The 18,621-nt window shown below is 36.3% G+C and overlaps 2 protein-coding genes across 2 annotated transcripts in view; one reads left to right on the top strand and one right to left on the bottom strand.

Moving 5' to 3' along the window:
- The window catches only part of LOC104861325 (olfactory receptor 4A15), a 6,632-nt gene extending 1,614 nt beyond the window's left edge, over nucleotides 1–5,018 (bottom strand). Inside the window, exon 1 of the mRNA XM_019207297.2 lies at nucleotides 4,895–5,018. Coding sequence (XP_019062842.2) covers nucleotides 4,895–5,018 — 124 coding nt within the window. The remainder of the gene's footprint in view (nucleotides 1–4,894) is intronic.
- A 6,898-nt stretch (nucleotides 5,019–11,916) lies between these two features.
- Nucleotides 11,917–12,756, top strand: LOC104861326 (olfactory receptor 4A8-like). The gene has a single exon (XM_019207300.1). It carries the CDS (start codon nucleotides 11,917–11,919, stop codon nucleotides 12,754–12,756), a length of 840 nt encoding a protein of 279 aa, XP_019062845.1.
- The last annotated feature ends 5,865 nt before the right edge of the window (nucleotides 12,757–18,621 follow it).

Below are 18,621 nucleotides of genomic sequence, written 5' to 3'. Positions count from 1 at the left end.
ACAAATTCTGTGACATTGTTCCTGTGTCCCATTCAGTCTTCCAGAAGGCTTGCTTTAGAGATGAGAGCTCAGGAGAGCAGGACACTGTGACCAGGACCATGAGTCCATTCTGTCATGGAGTGCATCTTTGTCGTTATGTGTTCTCACTGGCAAACACACAGCAAACATTTCATTAATAGTTTTCATTTTTTTATTTTAAGAAGCACAATAAACTTTTTCTTGGTTATTCTACCTCTCCTCAAATGATTTTTGTGGGGAAGTCCTGCTGTTATTGGTTCTATCTCTGTGGTGGATGAAAGTCTATAGAGAAGAACAATAAAAGCCCAATCAACATTCACAGACTTAATAACTCCTTCTCCTAGATGTGTTATATCTTGACACAGAATTCAGCAGTGCTGCACAGGGAAAGTCTTCCTGATGCCAAGCAATGTTCTCTCTAGTGCCGATAATGAATTCTAGATACGTGAGCTAGTGACTCGGTGACTTTAGTTCACGATATTTGCATGGGATAAGGTTACCATATGATCTGTACTACGCTCAAGACAACTCCTTTTCTGGGACATTCAGCTGAGAACTGTTGCACCCTACCACACTAGATCATCAGTCTTTCATGCATCAAAGAGTGTTCAGACTTTTTTAGTATCTTTTGCCTATACAAAGTTCCTAGAAAATTTGTTTATTTATCCTGATTTTCAGCAAATATTTTTAATTGAACTGAACTAATTCATGCCTATGAACAATCAATTTATTTACACCTGGTACTGTATTTAATTTTCAGGACTCTTAGAGTAAGCTAGATACTAAGAAAGGAGAAAACTAGAAAATAAAACCAGGGGTAGAGAATAGTGTGACATAGTGTTGCATATAAGACTCCCTATGTTCTGAGGATGCTTAAAAATAGAATTTGGTGTGCAGATTCCAAAAAGCAGTCTCCTTGAGGTAGAATTCCATCCTTACTCAGCATGAAAAGATATAGGTTTGGGTGATTTTCTAAACATAACCACAGATATTTTGCAGCACACTGTGAAATAAAGGAATTGAATTAGAAGAGATCAGAACCCTCTACACTGCAACTATTCACAACACTCTTTGCACAGGTCTATGACTTCTTATTCTGTATATATTTTACTATCTTCCATATTGTATGAGCAAATAGCAGTTTTTAAGCTTGTTTCTGTTACTTCTAAAATGCCAGCCTGCAGTAAACGAGATGGAACCTCGACAGGGACCAAATAATGACCCTGTTTTCTATCCAGTGTCTACCTAAGCAGGACCCAGGAATCCTCGGGGAGTGAGGTACCATCTTGGGCAGTGTGGCCACCAGGCTGTAGTGCTGGTGTTGCGATTCCAGCTTAGTTCCCCACTGTCTGGGTTACACCGGGCAGGTTAATAAATGTCCCTGTGTGTCCATTTCATCATTCTAGCATGGGGATGCAGCGTCTATGTTTGAAGGTTGCTTTTATTGTATGTAATGTGTCTAGGACACCAAATGGCATCTGATAAAATCTAAGAATTTAACTGTTATTACTGCTTTTTCACTGTTTCACTGTAAGCATCAATCCTTGAAAATTTAATCAAAATAGTAGGCATAGTCCAGGACTCAAAAAAACAGTGTACTTATACCTTACCATTTTGGGGGCATAGATTAAAATTGTATGTCTTAGGAGTTTACTACTTTATTATATATATGAGGACTAGCACTGCTTACCTGGATGCATTGTAGCAGGAAGCAAGAAAATCCACGCACATGGGTGAGGTAATGAAGGAAGACGTGTGCAGGAGGAGTCTGAGATGTCTCTGAAGCCAGCTGTGAGGAGACTTCAGTCTCCTTCACAGCCTGATTCGGGAGAGAAGCCACTGCAGAAGCTGTGGGCCAAGAAGCCATGCCTGTTGGACTGTACAATAGTATGTCCCATGGCCTTGATTTCAAAACTTACTCTCTGAAATGGTCACTCTCCTTAGCTAGCATTTTTAAATGAACAGAATAAAGTGATTTGTCTCTTTCATTACCTATGTGTTGAAAGTAAGGTACAAAAAGCATGTTCTAATCTATACTGCATGTCATGAAAAAATGTGAAAGACACTATATAATTCAGCTCTCAAGTTAAACTTTTCAAATTTTTTCTAGAAAAAAAAATCATCACACGTTCTTAAATGTTTCTTTTTTTGGTCAAAATATAACATCATAGTAGCAAGAATGCTCTATAGGGTACTTTATAATAACAATTTTATAAAACTAAATAACAGGTGAGTGATTTACTAAAGCATTTAAGTCTCTATGTATAAGTACTCACATGTTTGGTAGAAGAATTTTATGATTCACTCATACAAACCTACATACACAATCAGAGAATACTAGAGATTTATTCCATTATTTTCTAGCATATTTGGTAAGATATGTAATTTTATATTTTCTAATACCAATACAGACCTAAAAGAAATTATACTTCTTTCTTAGCAAATTATGCAGCGTATAATATCCTATAAACTAGGGTAGTTTAATTGTTGTACATGTAATATCTATCACTTGTCATTTGACAAAAAGTAAAGTAACAACTTATCAAGTATAATACTAAAACAAATATACTTTGCCTGCTCTGATTAATATCTGTGTTTTGCTGGCTTTGTTAGCCCAAGTCAGAAAACCCCCCTGAGAGTATAAGGCATTGGTGCCCTTCAGTACGTCACAGGCTTTTTCAGCTGGCATCCACTATCAGCTGTTTTCTGATCCCACCTTTTGCATCTCTTCCTTATGTCTGGAAAATCAAAGTTTGTTTCACTGAGGATAATGGCCAATGTCTCAGGTAGCTCCCTGTGATCATAAAACACATGAAAATGGAAGGCCAATCAGTAAATCTAGAAATAGTTCCACCTGGTTACAATTCCCATACTTCAAAATAGTCTTCTCATGACCTCAGTCTCTCAGAGAAATCTTAAATTGTAGAAAAGAGATGCCTAAACTATAAAGATATTTAATAACAACATTTAGTATATAAAAGTCATTGAACGTTCTCATATTCTCAATATTCTTTTCTTAGAAAAAAATATTCTATGCTTGCATGACTATGTAAATTTGATCTAATCAGGACAAATTAACCGAGTCACACCCATTGTTGGGTAGAATAACTACAACCTTCAACAACACTAAAATTAGTTATATAGAATGTTCTCAAATATTAAAAAATAAATCTTTACTAGGAGACTTATGATATTTTTCATTCACACAACTATTAATTCTGTACATAACAAAGCAAAAACTGACCCACAACTTCATGAGATTTACAGACACACAAACATATTCCAATGTGTTAACATTTATAGTACAAGGTAATTTAAAATTTTCACCTGCTGGGAAAACATCTTAATAGGAAAAGAAAACTTCTATGTGCTCAGCTATATGAAAAATTGACCTAATTAGTTGAAATTTCCATGGATAAATGCACTATTTCATGGCCACATAAACAAAAGAAAATTCACAACACAAAAATTGATTCTGTGAATTTTTTTAACTTACAACCATTTAAGGTAAAATGACAAAAATAGGACTTTGCTTTCAGAGTTTCCAGTGGCATTCTTATGCCTGACGGATAAGCCTTGTACCCAACAAGGAAAAGGCTGGAATTCCATTTTTTTGAAATGTCATTATGTAAGTTTTCTTTCTCCCAAGCAGAAGCAGAACTCTTTGGTCATCATTCTAGAGACATTTTCTAAGGCTCTATTTCTTCCCCATTAAATACATGTCCATTTATTTCCCAAATTTATCCTAAGAAATTGAGCTATCCCATTGACTTCTAAAAGCAACAATGATGTAAGAAGGATTCACCACACCTCCAGGACCTGATATCAGCAGAATACATGAATACATGCTCCAGATGGGACAGAATTTGAGTTTTGGGAAACCTCCTGTGTCATTCTAACGGGAGAGCAATTATTCCATAGACACAGGCAGATACTGTCGATAATGGTTTTGCATCATCATTATTTTAATAGATGCATTTATTAGAATATTTGGAACAGATTCAAGCGCAGTCATCTCCTGAACAGGTTTCTTCCTGTGATAATCCTAGGAGGATAAAGACTTGGGTTTTGCCAAGAGAGAGTAGCTGACTGGCAAGTGATATGAAAACCTCTAATGTGAAAAGATTCAAAAGTGTAATGATTAATAAGCAATGGATTGAAATATTTAGTGAAGGCAAAAGATATTCAAACAAGCATGAATCAGCCACAGAATCCTCACTGATTCACACCCCAGCCAAGACATCCTAACTCTGAAGCCCTGCAAGTCCATTTTGAGTCTCTTCTCTCAAAAATATGGAATAATTCTAAAAGCAATAAATGAAAACTTGAAACACTGAGAGAAAGTTTCTATAATTCCTTTATCCTGAGGGAATAGAAATCAACTTAGCAGTTGGTCAAGATGAATATCCTTTGTAAACAAGCTGGCTTTCTTGTGACAGTTACAAAATGGCTTACTATTGAAGTAGGCTTAGTAAATATTACAATAATAGTTTAAGGGATTCAAACTCAGCTTGATTCATCTAAATTTTACTGAACTACAGTTGATTGTGCATTTTATTTCTCCAGCATACCCATGTTTTTGCAGCACAATTGACAATGACTAAGATATGGGAGCATCCTAGGTTGCAAGTGTCACAGCTATATAATGAATGGATAAAGAAATGTGTAGCTGTACAGCAGAGTATTTTTAATCTGCAAAAAGAATAAAATAACATTATTTGCTGGAAATTGGATGGAACTGAAAACCATCACGTTAAGTGAAATAAGACAGACTCTAAACCTGAATATCACCCTGGCCTTCTAGCGATGAGCAGATGGGTAAGTAGCTGAGCCATGAGGAGCTGACTTGCTGGCCCTCCCCGGCCTCCTAACAACAAGAAGATGGGTGAGGGGCTGAGATGCATGGAGCAGAGCAGCAGCATCACCCCCAGCTCTGGCCTCCTGGCTGTGCCAGTACCCGGATCCACACCATAGAGGCATAGAGGTGTCACAAAGGCCATCGTCCTGACCTCCGGAAGGTAGAGCAGAAGTGAACAACCGAAAGAGGACCTCTCTTGGGCTCCTTGAAAATTGAAGCCCACTCAAAAAGTGAGGAGAATCTCTGCAATAAAGGCACACCAAACCACAATGGCTGTTAAGTTAGAGGGATCACCACTTCCCATCCTGGAATATCTTCAGGAAACTTGCAGTAGAACCTTGCAGAGTTCAACCCTGCAGGAGGTTGGGGAACTCAATTTGGACCTTTTAGCCAGAAATCAGCCTGAATCTCAGGGGTCTGCTGCTGGCTTGCTGAGGCTAACTGACTTCGATCTGCACACTGCTGCTCAGGTGTCTATAGTGACAGCAGAGGCATACCCTGGAGGAGCCCTTCGATTTTATTTTCTATTTTGAAAAGTTTTTTATCCTCTTATTTAATTTTTTTCTGCTCTTTTCAATTTTTTCATTTTTTATTTCTTTTTCTTTTTATCTCTTCTCTTTCCCTCACTCACTCTCTCATTCTCCGGCTTTGTTCTTCATCTCCTTTTCTGTTCCTCTTCCAGCCCTAATTTGAATTTCTTTTTTCATTTTCTTTTCTTCTTTCTTTTTCCCTCTCTTGATTTCCATTCATTTCAAAGGAAAGTGAGTACAGTCTTTAGCTTCCCTGTTGCTGCTGTGTTGCTCTATTCTTGTCTTTGTTCTTGAATTCTATATTTTCCTCTTGTCTTAAACAGTTTCCTAGAGTATGCATAATCTTCCTGTGTCCTCTGGCCTCACTTCTAACATTCCCCTATCCTTCTACCTACCTACCCCTCTCTCCCAAACTTCTAAGCCCCCATTCTGAAAGGTAAAGTTGCTATGTTGAAGAGTTTATTCACATGTTTTGGGCTAGTCCTTGATTTTGATTTAATTCACACAGTTAAAGTTAAGAGATTAATAATTACCACAAATTGTTGTTTTCTAGGCTTTGGTTGATGCTATTGTGTTGCTGATTGTATTATATGGGCTAAAGTGTTGTAATTGATCCAATCAGCTGTCCTTCCTAGTATAATGAAAATGAGATTGCCTCAGAGTCATTAGATACTCAAAACATAAAGATCAAGCATAGCTGGAAGATCAAAGTATCAACCCAGGAATTAAACCAAGGACAGTACCAACAACAAAAATAGAATTTAGAAGATGATTAAGTAAGGCACAAACATGGACTTGCAGCTCACCAAAGGCAAATTCTTAGGAAAACAAGATGGAAAAGTCTGACAATCACCTGGGAAAAATGAACAGATAACACAGGAACTAAAACACAGATGAATGAGACTCTAGAAAAAACTCAAAACAAAAATAACTTGCAAGATAACTAAAGAGATGGTGAGAAGAATGAAAGACATGATTAGAGACTATAGAACAGAAACAGACCAAAAAAACTGATGAGTCCAGAACCATGATAGAAGCCATGAAGGCCCAGTATAGGAAACAGTAGGAAACCATGAACGCCCAACATAGGAAAGAAATAAAATCCATGAAACATGTTCAAACAGATATCCAGGAGTTATAAAAGGCAGAATGGAGATGAATGACTATGAAAAATATCTCTTAAAAATAGTAAGGGAAGGCCAGGGATTTATCTCAGCAGATCGGTGGCCTGCCTTGCAAGCGCGAGGACCCAAGTTCAATCCCCGGTACCAAAAAAAAAAAAAAAAAAAAAACTTCCCAAACAGAGCAAAAGATTTTAATATACAGAAAAGTGAGGCATATAGGACTCCACTAATCATGATTTTAAAAAATCTACATGTAGACATAATAATCAAATCCTGGAGACCCGACAGCGAAAAAATACTACAAGCAGTCTGGAGTGAGGTATTTCAAACCCTGAAAGAAAACAACCTCCAACCTAGACTGATGTATCCTGCAAAACTCTCTTTCAAAATTGATGGGGAAATAAGATACTTCAGTGACAAAGAACACCTGAGAAACTTCATGAATACAAACCAGCACTTCAGAAAATTCTAAATAATATCCTAGAAAAAGGCAATGAAGATCACAACTCCATGAGGCCCAATAGAGTAAATCCAGCTGGCAAGGCAAGAAATTCAGAATCCCAAATACAAACACCTGATATAAAAATGGGCATCTGAAATGAAGAGACATTTCTCAAAGAAGTAAAAGCAGAAAATAAATATATGAAAAAATGTATAACATCACTGGTTATTTGAGAGAGTCAGATGAAAACCACACTGAGGTTTCACCTTACTCCAAAAAGAATGGCTGCTATGAAGAAATCCACCAATAACAAATGCTGGTGGGAAGTAGGAAGGGAAGGGGAAAAGAAATAAGGGAAAAGAAAAAATGTGAAAAAAGAAAATAAATGGAAACAAAGTCTTTGTAAATAGGGAAGGGTGAAGAGTACAAAAGGAGGACAGGGGTATGGGGAAAAATAACCATTACATATCATGTAAAGTTACAAGATCCTGATGAAAAATGTACCTGCATCGTTTGCTTTAAATGTACCAGTAAATTTATGAAAGAAGAATTTTCCTCATAGAACTGCTTTCATTGTGTCCCATAGATTCCTGTATGTTGTACTGGCATTCTCACTTATTTGTAAAAACTGTCTAATAGCTTCTTTAATTTCCTCTGTTATCCATTGGATGTTCAGGATAGTGTTATTAAATCTCAATGAAGTAACCTTGGGAGACCATAAGCACTGTTCATACTTTTTAAGCAAACTTTCATTCTTGTAGAAGTAGTTATTAAATTAATATGATTGAAATTAATAGATTGAATTATAGAAGAAAGACCATTATAGTCCATCAGACAAAGATTCAAGCCTTAATCAAAAGCTTCCATTCCAATAGAACTGAGAAACTATGGTCATCTGTCTTTTCAAAACTTAGAACAACTACAGTGGATTTTCCAGTTCCAAGCTCCTTCCTCTGAGCCTCAGAATCCATGGGTAGAGATCCTCAGTGAGTGACAAAGGGCATCTTTGCTAGTGTGTGGTTGGTGAGGGAAGTTGCACTGTTTCCTCCTTCAGGCTGGATTAGATATTACTTGATTTACTTACTGTGTCACAATGTGCAGCTCCTAACTCATCAATCATTGCATTGTGCGACTTTTAATTTTCACACTAGAGGTTTCCATATCACTTAGTAATCAGCTACTCTTCTTGGAAAGACACAAGTGTTGTTCCTTGAGGGATTTCTCACAGGAATAAACCTGTTCAGCAGAGATTACTTCACTTGAACTTGTGCCAAATATTCTAACAAACCAATCTGTGAAAAGTAGTGATGATGCAAGTCAGAGTGGACCTGCACATGTAAACAGAAGAATTGGTTTCCTGTTGGAATGACTCAGAGGTTTCCTTCAAGTCAAATTCAGGCCAAGTTGGAGCACGTCTTCAGGTTGCACATAGTCCTGGAGGTGGTAGAAGGTCTCCATTTCCCGGGATGAGATCGGGAAGGACAGGCACATGTTTTTAATTAGGAAGGAAGAGGCCTTAAAAGATGCAACTTGGATGACTGAAAGACTGAAGAATTCTGCTTCTGCTTGTGAGAAACTTCTCTTATTCACTTTTTGAAGAAATTAAGCCCAAGCAAAAGTACATGGCTTATTAGTGACTGAAAATTCTTGAAAGCACAATCATTTTTGGTTACTTCACCATAATTAACTGAAAAGGAAAAAAACATATAACTAATTTTTGCTTACTTGTGATATCATGCATTGAATTTGGCCAAGAAAGTTTCCACTTACAAATCACTTTTTAACCTACCTGTGCAAAAGTAGCATCTCTACTTACCCTGCAGGTGGAAATATACAACACATATCTTTAAATGTATTTAGATTTTAGGCATTTTCTTGGCTTCTTTTCCTTTGGAGAAAGAGAATAGGAAGTTTCTTGTGAAAATATGTTTGCTGTAGTCATTTGATACTATTTCTGGATTCATTAGTCAGCTATGCATTATCTTGTGTTGTGCAAAGGCACACAGGCACAGTAGGTATTCGCAGTCTCACTGATGTTCAGGACCACGGACAACACCCCAGATGACCTTTTATAAAAAGAGGGGAAACTAATGCAATATTCCTGTGATAGTAAAATACAACTAATACATTAAAAGTGATACAGGAAGTAAGTAAATTAAACAAGTTGAAAAATATAGAAATTAAGCAGACTATACCAAACATGTACAAAATATATTTTGTTGCAGTGTTGAAGACTAATATAGGTGTTTATTTTTCTTTTTGCCACATAACAGTTGAAGCATATTACATGTATGACAAAGAAAACACTGGATTTATTACTCTAGTTTATGGGATATTATTTTTATGGCATGTTAACACAGAAATATAATTATTTTTAGATATATTTGAATTAGAGCTTTTAAAATTGTATGCCATAATATGAGTTTTAACAGTGTAAAGGAACAAGTGTATATTATGATGTGTAAGCTTGACATAGGCTTCTACATATTAATTTCAAAATCACCCCAGCAAACATGCTAGTGTATATATTTCAAGAAACCTATGATCAGTGAAGAGTCTCATCTATGCTCACTTGGTATTGTAAAGTACAAGACAGCGTACTTTTTCAATTAAAGGTTTTATCAAATGTTCTTAAAATTGTATTTTTGAAAGAATTGCTGGTTTATATTGACAGTATAATCATATTATTCTTCAATTTTATAGTATCAAATTTGTGATAACTTAAGCTGTATGATATGAAGTGGAGTTTAATTGCTCCACTTTTTGTATTATGCAAACATTTATTCTGGCCAGCTGAAGATTAGCTGCAGTGAAACCCTGAATGGATAATGAGAATAAAGACACTAAGCACTGCAGAAATGCGTGAAACAAGAAAATTGGACATAGACTACTTTGTATGCTTATGGTCTTCAACAGGTATGCCCTTTTGCTATAAAGCTTCCACAAAAGCAGATTTCTTGAATGTGCTGCAAAAAGTATTGTGAATGATACACACAGAAGAGTCATTACAGGTGGCTTCAAAGACAGATTGGTCTTTTTCAGCAGGTCTTGCTCTACTACCACAGCCACCCATAGGGAATCCTTCTGCTTCCTCCTAGTCAAAATACAATTGGTCATAGATAAATATTGCTAGTAGTTATATAATAAAATGTGTAATCCCAAGACATACAATTTTATCTTAAACCCCCAAATGGTTAATGAGATAGGTATACCAATACTATTCTTCATCTCCTGTCCTATGTCAATAATTCTTATTCAGTTGAAAGATTCAGCTGATCAACCCTTATACAATGATTATAGTGAACCACTCAATAACAGTTAAAATATGTATTAGTTATTTAAAATTTTCCTGGAACTCCACAGTTAGCTGCAAACTGCACATGTAGCAATGACTGCAGGAGTAGGTGCTCTGAGTATCCTCATGCTAAAAATGATGAAATAGAAACACGGGGACATTTAATAAGTAGCTGAGGGTTACCTAGATGGAAAAGGAATTAATCTGGGATTACAACACAAGAGCTGCCTCTCCAACACACAGATTACTCATGACTGTGCTATGCTTTCTCTCTCTGAGGATGTCTTCAATGCGGTGTAGGTTCATGCTGAATGCGAAATCTAGAGGCATTATTTGTTAACTGTAGCTGTAATATCCCATTTGCCACTGGGTAGCTTTTTTCAGGACCTAGTGATGAGCTGGAAAACTTTTATTTGATTATGTAAATGTGAAAAAAATGAAAGATTCAACAGACTAAAAGACTTGAGGACTCTACTGATAGTGTTGTTCATAGTTGAACTGGACAGATCTTGAGATTCTCTAGTCCTGGTTTTCAATATGAAGACTGCAGTATTTGTAATTGCATTAAAAAAAAACAGTTCAAATCTATGCCATCTCATACAGCATGAATGTAGATTTATCCCTTCATTAGACTATGCTTTTGGAGTCTACGTAGTGATTTTCTATTTCAGAGCACTCTCAATACCTAAGTATTACATTCAAAATTCTCACCTGCTGTTCTCCGTATCTCTTCTTAGGTTTACTTTTCATTCTCCCTCACTACCTGTTTCAGCAAGGAGTTCTGGAAAACAGCAGTACTAAGTGTTAATGCAGAAGCCAATGACAGTCTTGGGTCAGTTCAATTATTTTAAAAATTTACTAAAATCAGGAAAGTGTATATAGTGTGAGGGCATTAGTACCAGCAAGGATAAAATGGAAAGAATTAGAGCTCTCAAAAAAGGATAAAAATCATACTCATACAAAGATTTTCGCTATGAGGAGAAGTATGCTGAGAAATTTTGTAGTTGTTTTTGTATGGTCCCAGTTGGGCTGTTAGTATTGAATGGGAGATTATACAGACTCAAAGTTCTTTTGTCTTTGCATGGGAGAAGCCACATACTGCAGTATCATGGTACTGATCTGGGTCTGCTAGAACAGATATCACTTTCAGTGTGGAGCAGATTATCTTGTAATGTTATTCCCTACAAAAGCTATCAATGAGAAAGACTGAATCAATGTCAGTGAATATATTTAGTATTCCTTTCCATGGCTAAAGAATACATTTCTTGAAAGCAAAAATGTTTCTCCTCTTTGTCCTTTCTGATTTCTGTATCATGAAGTAATATATTTGAAACAAAGTGTGAAATGTATGAATGTCCATGATGCCTTCACCTTTCCTATCTCCCAATATCCACTGAAAAAGAATCTCTGATTGGTAGCCCCAGCAAAATCATCCAGGGAGAAGTAGAATTAGCAACAGGTCTAGCGGGCTATTTGGAAGAAGGTCTCCAGGGATGATCACTAAACGTTTACTGTGTGTTCACCACTGTGGGGTACATGGTGATGAAGACTCCTCTGTGTCAGACTGTGTCATGGTCCTGGTCACTATTTCCTGGCAGGTCCTGTTCTCCTGAGCTCACATCTCTGAAGCAAGCCTTCTAGAAGACTGAATGGGACACAGGAACAATGTCACAGAATTTGTCCTTCTGGGCCTCACTCAGGATCCCAGTGCACAAACAGCATTATTTGTCATGTTTTTACTCATCTACATTGTGACAATGCTGGGCAACCTGCTCACCATGGTGACTGTCCTTGCCAGCCCTTCCTTGGGCTCCCCAATGTACTTCTTCCTTGCCAATCTGTCACTGCTAGATGCTCTTTATTCCACTGTGTTCTCACCTAAGTTGCTGAAAGACCTGCTCAGTGATAGAAAGACTATTTCCTTCTCAGCCTGCATGGGCCAGATCTTTACAGAGCACCTGTTTGCAGGTGTTGAGGTCTTCCTTCTGGTGGCGATGGCCTATGACCACTATGTGGCCATCTGTAAGCCTCTGCGCTATTTGACCATCATGAACAGACGGGTTTGCATCCTTTTTTTGGTAGTGTCCTGGACTGGAGGATTTTCACACTCTGTGACTCAACTTGCATTTGCATATAGTCTCTCCTTCTGTGGCCCCAATATCATTGATCATTTTCTCTGTGACATGTACCCATTACTGGAGCTTGCCTGCACTGACACCTACCTGATTGGCCTCACTGTGGTGGCCAGCAGTGGAGCCAACTGTATGGTGATCTTTATCCTCCTCCTCATCTCCTATGGAATCATCCTCAACTCCTTTAAGACTCACAGTCAGAAAGGGAGGTGCAAGGCCCTTTCTACCTGCAGCTCCCACATCACTGTGGTTGTCCTCTTTTTTGTTCCCTGCATTTTCATGTATGTCAGACCTGTCTTCACCTTTCCCTTTGATAAATTCATAGCCATTTTTATACACTGGTTACTCCTATGTTAAATCCTTTAATATACACTTTGAGAAATTCAGAGATCCACAATTCTATGGGAAAACTCTGGTGTAAGAATTTAACTATGCAGAGAAGCTGTTACAAATTATAATGTAGGGAACATGCAGTAAAAGCTGATAACTAATGATGCTGTCACCTCACCAGATAGTGTAGGGCTATACCTTTGTATGTATGCAAAACCATTAAAGAAGAACAAGTTTTCCTTCATGTCGTAACTATTGTAGTAAAGTTGTAGAAGATGTGGTAAAAGCCCCACTCTTTGTTCTTTTACAAGTGAAGATAAGGACAAACCTAAGCACAGTGTACCTTCTAACTTGCTGTTCTTCTCAGTTTAGATTAAAATAGGACTTGTAAAAAATTGTTTGCCTTCTTTTCAAATAAGAAAGAAGATATCTTTGGAAATTTGGAAATTGCCCACTTTCATAAGAAAGGAAGATGTCTAATTCTCAGTTAAATTCTGGGACTAGAAGAAGTTTTGAACTTGTCACTTGCATTATTTGATCAGCATAGCAGATTTGTTAACTTCATTATGAACTTTATTATAGGATTGCTTTTCTTTTTCAGGTTCAAAAGCTATGTGTTAATTGACAATGTGAAAGGTGTAGGAAAAGTGGGAAGGGTAGGGGAAAGGTAATAAGGGAAAAGAAAAAAAAATATGAGAAAATTTAAAAATGGCAATAAAGTGTTTGTAAATGGGGAGGCAAGGAGAGGGTGAAGGGAGGGCAAAGACAAGGGGAATAAATGAGAGCCAAGACCTGTCATGTAAAGGTACAAAATCCCAATAATGAATGTAACTGTACTGTAGACCTAAAATGTACCAATAAACTCAATGAGGGAAAAAAAACTATGTGTTTTCAGGTCAGAGTTTCTGGGTAAAAAGTGATATTCTCTTTGGCTAAAAATATCATCAGCGAACATTTTTTAATGAGATCCAGTTGATGAGGAAACCAGATTGAAAATATTTATTACAGTTTGATATTTTGTTTCAGCAAGCCATAAGGAGCCTAGTTGGAATTGTCATGTTCTGACAAGTACCCACCATCATGGAACCACCACAGTCAAATGTTTTCAGTGTTTATCACCCTAAAATATTTTCTTATACATTTGTAGTCAATTTATCTCCTTCCATATGTCCTAGAAAACTCTAAAGCATTTGTGTCCTCCTAATTTTGCCTTTCCCAAAATGCCACATAAATAAATATGAGCAGCACAGTATACTGACCTTTGAATCTGGTGTCTTTCTTATTTGATGTCTCTGATATTCCTACATATATTAGCAGATCACTCATGTTTACTGCTGAATGGTGTTAAATTTCACAGACATATGTTTTGTTTAACCCTTTTAATCCATTTTCCAAGTAGAGATATGTTGGTTCATTGCAGATATTTGAAATTATGAATGCATTTGTTCTAACGTGATAATATAAAATGTATGTGAATGCATAAGCTTTTGCTTAATCTTAAGTTTTCATTAAATGGATAAATATCTAGGAACAGAAAACACGGGTTCTTGGTAAGTATATATTTGACTTACTGTAGAAAATGGTCAAACTGTTTTCCAACTAGTAAAAGTGATATTTTTAGGTTGTTACTCTCCTTGTAAGAGCTTAGAGGCCTTTAAATTTCAGCCATCTGAATTGGTGTGCAGTGATATCTTTTTATGGTCTTAATTTTCATTTTTAAATGCCTGATATTATTGAGCATCTTTCCATGTGCTTAATTTTCTTTTATATATTTTGTTTAAGTATATTCTTTTTCTCATTCTATATTGAGGTCTTACTACTGATAGTCAAATTTCTTATACATACTGGAAAAAATTCTCTATCACCTTCAAGATTTGTGCATATTTTGCCCCATCAGTAATTTGTTCTCTCATTCTCTAAAAAGTATACACTCAAAAAAGAAAAAAATGGAAGCAAAGTCTTTAAAAATAGGGAAGGGTGGAGGGGAATGGGGAAAAATAAGAACCAAGATACATCATATAAAGGTACAAGATATCAATTATGAATTTAACTGTAATTGATACCTAAGATGTCCAACAAACAATGAAAAAAGGTATCATCTCAATAAAATATCAGCTTTTATGTAGTACAATTAATAACTCCCTATTTTGTCCATCATTTCTGCCATGTATAAGAAATCTTTGTACGATCCAAACTCACAAAAGTCTTCTCTGATGTTCCCCTTTAGACCATGTATACTTTTTGGTTCAATATTAGATCTGCAAATCATTTCTGGATTAACTTTTTTTGTGGTGTTAAGGTATCAATCAGCGTTTATTCTTTGCAAGCGGATTTGCAATTACCTCCACACTGCTTCTGAAAATGCTAGTATTTATCTCTTTGCTCTTCTGTATACCAATCACCCATCCAGTGTGTGGATCTACTATCTATTCATATATTTACTTGTAAATTTCCTGTAATAGTATACGTTATGCTATGTATAGAAATCTAGTGGTAAGAGTTCTTCAACTTTGATCTATTTCAAAATTGTTTTATCTACTCTACTTCTTCTGTATTTTCATACAAATTCTTGAATTTGCTCCTCAGTTTCTACAAAATATAATCAGTTGGTTGTTGTTTAGAATATTTTTGATTCTACAGATGGATCAGAGGAGATAGGACACGTTAATGACAGTGAGTCATCTTCACGAGTGTGGTGAAACACTTTGTGTTTTGCGTTCCTTTGATTTCTTTCACCAGTGTTTTGTAGTTACAAAGAACTATGTCAGTTGTCCTACAGGTGCTTGACTTTCAGAACAAGACAATGGAAACCTTGATTAAAGTGCAAATATGGCCTTGTCTTCTCCTGAAATAAGTCTGCCTCATCATCTAGGTTTCAAGAGGCCATTGCTGGAATGTGTATTGGAACAGAAACTGGAAAGAAAACAAATGTGAGATTTCTCTACCCATCCCCATGGATACGTACTCATGAAGCATTCACCAAAACAGACAGCAAACGGGGTCATCACACACATTGCCATACATCTCAGAGGGCTCAAATCATATAGAAGCTGTATGTGACAGTAAGAACCGGACTATAAAATGATAAAAATACATAAAGTTTTCCCCCAACATTTGTCAAGCATCCAAAAGCAATTCTCTGCTTCTGTTACACACACCCCATCACCTAAATCCAGAGTCAGTTTGAGTTCACCTCTTACTCGATACAACTTTCTTTTGAATTAACCTAGGAGCTGGCTGACTCAAGTGATGTTACACTACGTTCTCTAGAGCCACTCTAACTTCTACAGACTCCAGATCATACTTTAATTTTTAACATTGGAAACAAAGTTCAGAAGACAGCTCTGTTGACACTATCAGGAAATTGACAAATACCTGCTCACCAAAAAATCTCCCTAATAGTTACATGTGCAATTAGTTTGTAAGAGTGCTGATTATTAGAGAAGGAAATTCTATGCTACATTTGTTTTCCCTCATTGAGTTTATTGGTACATTTTAGGGATACAGTACAGTTACATTCTTCATTGGGATCTTGTACCTTTACATGACAGGTCTTGGTTCTCATTTTTTCCCCTTGTCCCTGCCCTCCCTTCACCCTCACCCCTCTCCCTTTACAAACACTTCATTTCCATTTTTTTCATTTTCTCCTATTTTTTTCTTTTCCTTTATTAGCCTTCCCCTACCTTTCCCACTTTCTCTACACCTTTAGCCCCTCTCTTCCTGTTTCACATTGTCCCTTATATAATTAGGATCTTATGTCCTATAATAGTTTATTCACACCAGAGAAACTATTTGGTATTTACACATGTGTGTATGCTACATTTTTATAATTTTGACATATATGAGGCACGTTCAATGTTGGAGTCAATATAAACACATCTTAGCAATAACGAAGGACTGTACCACATATCTACTTTAAAGACTAAGTACCTTTGTCATCACTGTACATAATGAAAATCCTCCTTTAGAATCATACAAGTACATGACCTTCCTGAATTACCTGTAAAAGGACAGAGTCATTTGTTCCCCTTTCTGGATTCTGGTGCTTCTCCTGGGTCCTAACTGATGACAGCTTCATGCACCAACAACGTCTCTCCATATGCAGAAAATGAAATAACTCAGGAATCATAGCGGCACCTTGGAATGTTCCCAGAGACCAATTCTTGCCATGCTTGCAGGAAGGTTGATTCCCCGGGCATTTAAAAGATTACTTTTAAAATTGGTGCCAATTTTTAGACTAATATCAGCAATGCCCTGTAACCTCAAGAATTCCGAATCTCTTTAACAGAGACCCAGATCTTTATTTTTGGCAAAATTGGTCCTTAAACAAACAAATTAAATAAACTTTTTGAGGTATAAAAAAGTAAGTTTTGTTGGAAAAGGAACCATGAATAGCTGAGACATATATTTGAAATTTATAAAAAATAAAATAATGAACTAGCCTTCAGAATATTTGAATTTCTGGGCAGATATATTGGCCTGACTTCATATACTGTAGTTGAATACAGAACAAGCTAAAAGAATGAAAAATTGAAACCCTATTCTATCATGCCTTGAGTATAGTTTTTTTACTGCTAAGAAAATAGTTATATGAATATTAGTATAGACACACATTCCCAGGGATAAGGACCAAGACTTTGGACACCTTATCTGTATTTGAATCATATTGCATATTATTGAATCATTCAATTGCTCTATCTCAATGGGAGATGTTTCCTTAATTAAACCCAATGAGACCTTCAGCAGGATTCTGGGGGTAGGCGGTGCACTGAGAGGTCAGAAGAGTAAAAGTGACCTAGAACATGATGTCCACAGACACAACCTCAGAGGGAATTCTCAGAGTTGAAAACTCGAAGTCACATCTACCACAAGGAAGAATCCAGTCTGGGCAGAACTGAAATATATAAAACTCTCTTATTAAAAACCTCCCTTGGTCTGGAATGTAGACCATGGCACCACACCTGCCTGGCAATGCAAAGTCCTGAGTTCAAGCCCTGGTACCTGACAATACTCTTTTCTTATTTATTTAAGGAAAGAAAAGAGTGAGGGTGGATATAAACAAAATTTTCAAGTGTTACCATTGTCCATATTATCTCTCTGGTCATGAATATTTCATTCTTATGAGGTTTTTGACTACTGACTCAGTCTTTTTACGTACTATTGATACCTTAATTGTTTTATTTCATCTGGATTTAGTCTTGATAGATAGCACTTGTCCAGGAGCACATCTATTCCTTGGAATATATATATATATGAATTCTTAATTATTTTGTGAAAGTGATGTATTGAGTTCTACTACTACTAGATTAGTGCTTATTTGATTTTTCAAGTCTGTTAATATTCATTTTATGTATTTAGGTGAACTAGTATTTGGTGCATATATATTTATGACTGTCATTTCTTCCTCTTTGGTTGTTCTCATTACAAGAATGTAGTGACTGTCTTTTTTTTCACATCTTCAGCTCTCCTTTATTTATAGAGTTTTAGGTAAGTTTAAGCCATGGCAGTTGCTAGAATTACACATACAACTGGCCAGAGTGACAACTATAAAATATAAATTTCATCTAAATGTAGATTTCCAATATGGATTTCTTTTTGTGACTGTCTTTATCTCTCTTAATTAGTTTTGCTATAAAATTCACTTTGTCTGCTAATAATATAGCTACCCCTGTTTTTTTCCAGGTTCCTGTCGCATAAAGTATTGCTTTCTATCCTTTGATTTTCAGTCTATAAATTTCTTTTTTAATTAAGTGAGTTTCTTGTATGCAGCATATTGTCAGATCTTGCTTCTTGATCCATTCTACCAGTCTATTTCTTTTAATTGGTCAACTGAGGCCATTAACATTGAGAGTTATAACTAACATATATTGACTTATACTTGTCATGACATTT

This window comes from Fukomys damarensis, unplaced genomic scaffold (assembly GCF_012274545.1).
Source record: "Fukomys damarensis isolate Sample0158 unplaced genomic scaffold, DMR_v1.0_HiC HiC_scaffold_118, whole genome shotgun sequence".
Lineage (NCBI taxonomy): Eukaryota > Metazoa > Chordata > Mammalia > Rodentia > Bathyergidae > Fukomys > Fukomys damarensis.
The sequence above is the reverse complement of the archived record's forward strand: the minus strand, read 5'-3'. Positions and strand labels throughout refer to the sequence as shown.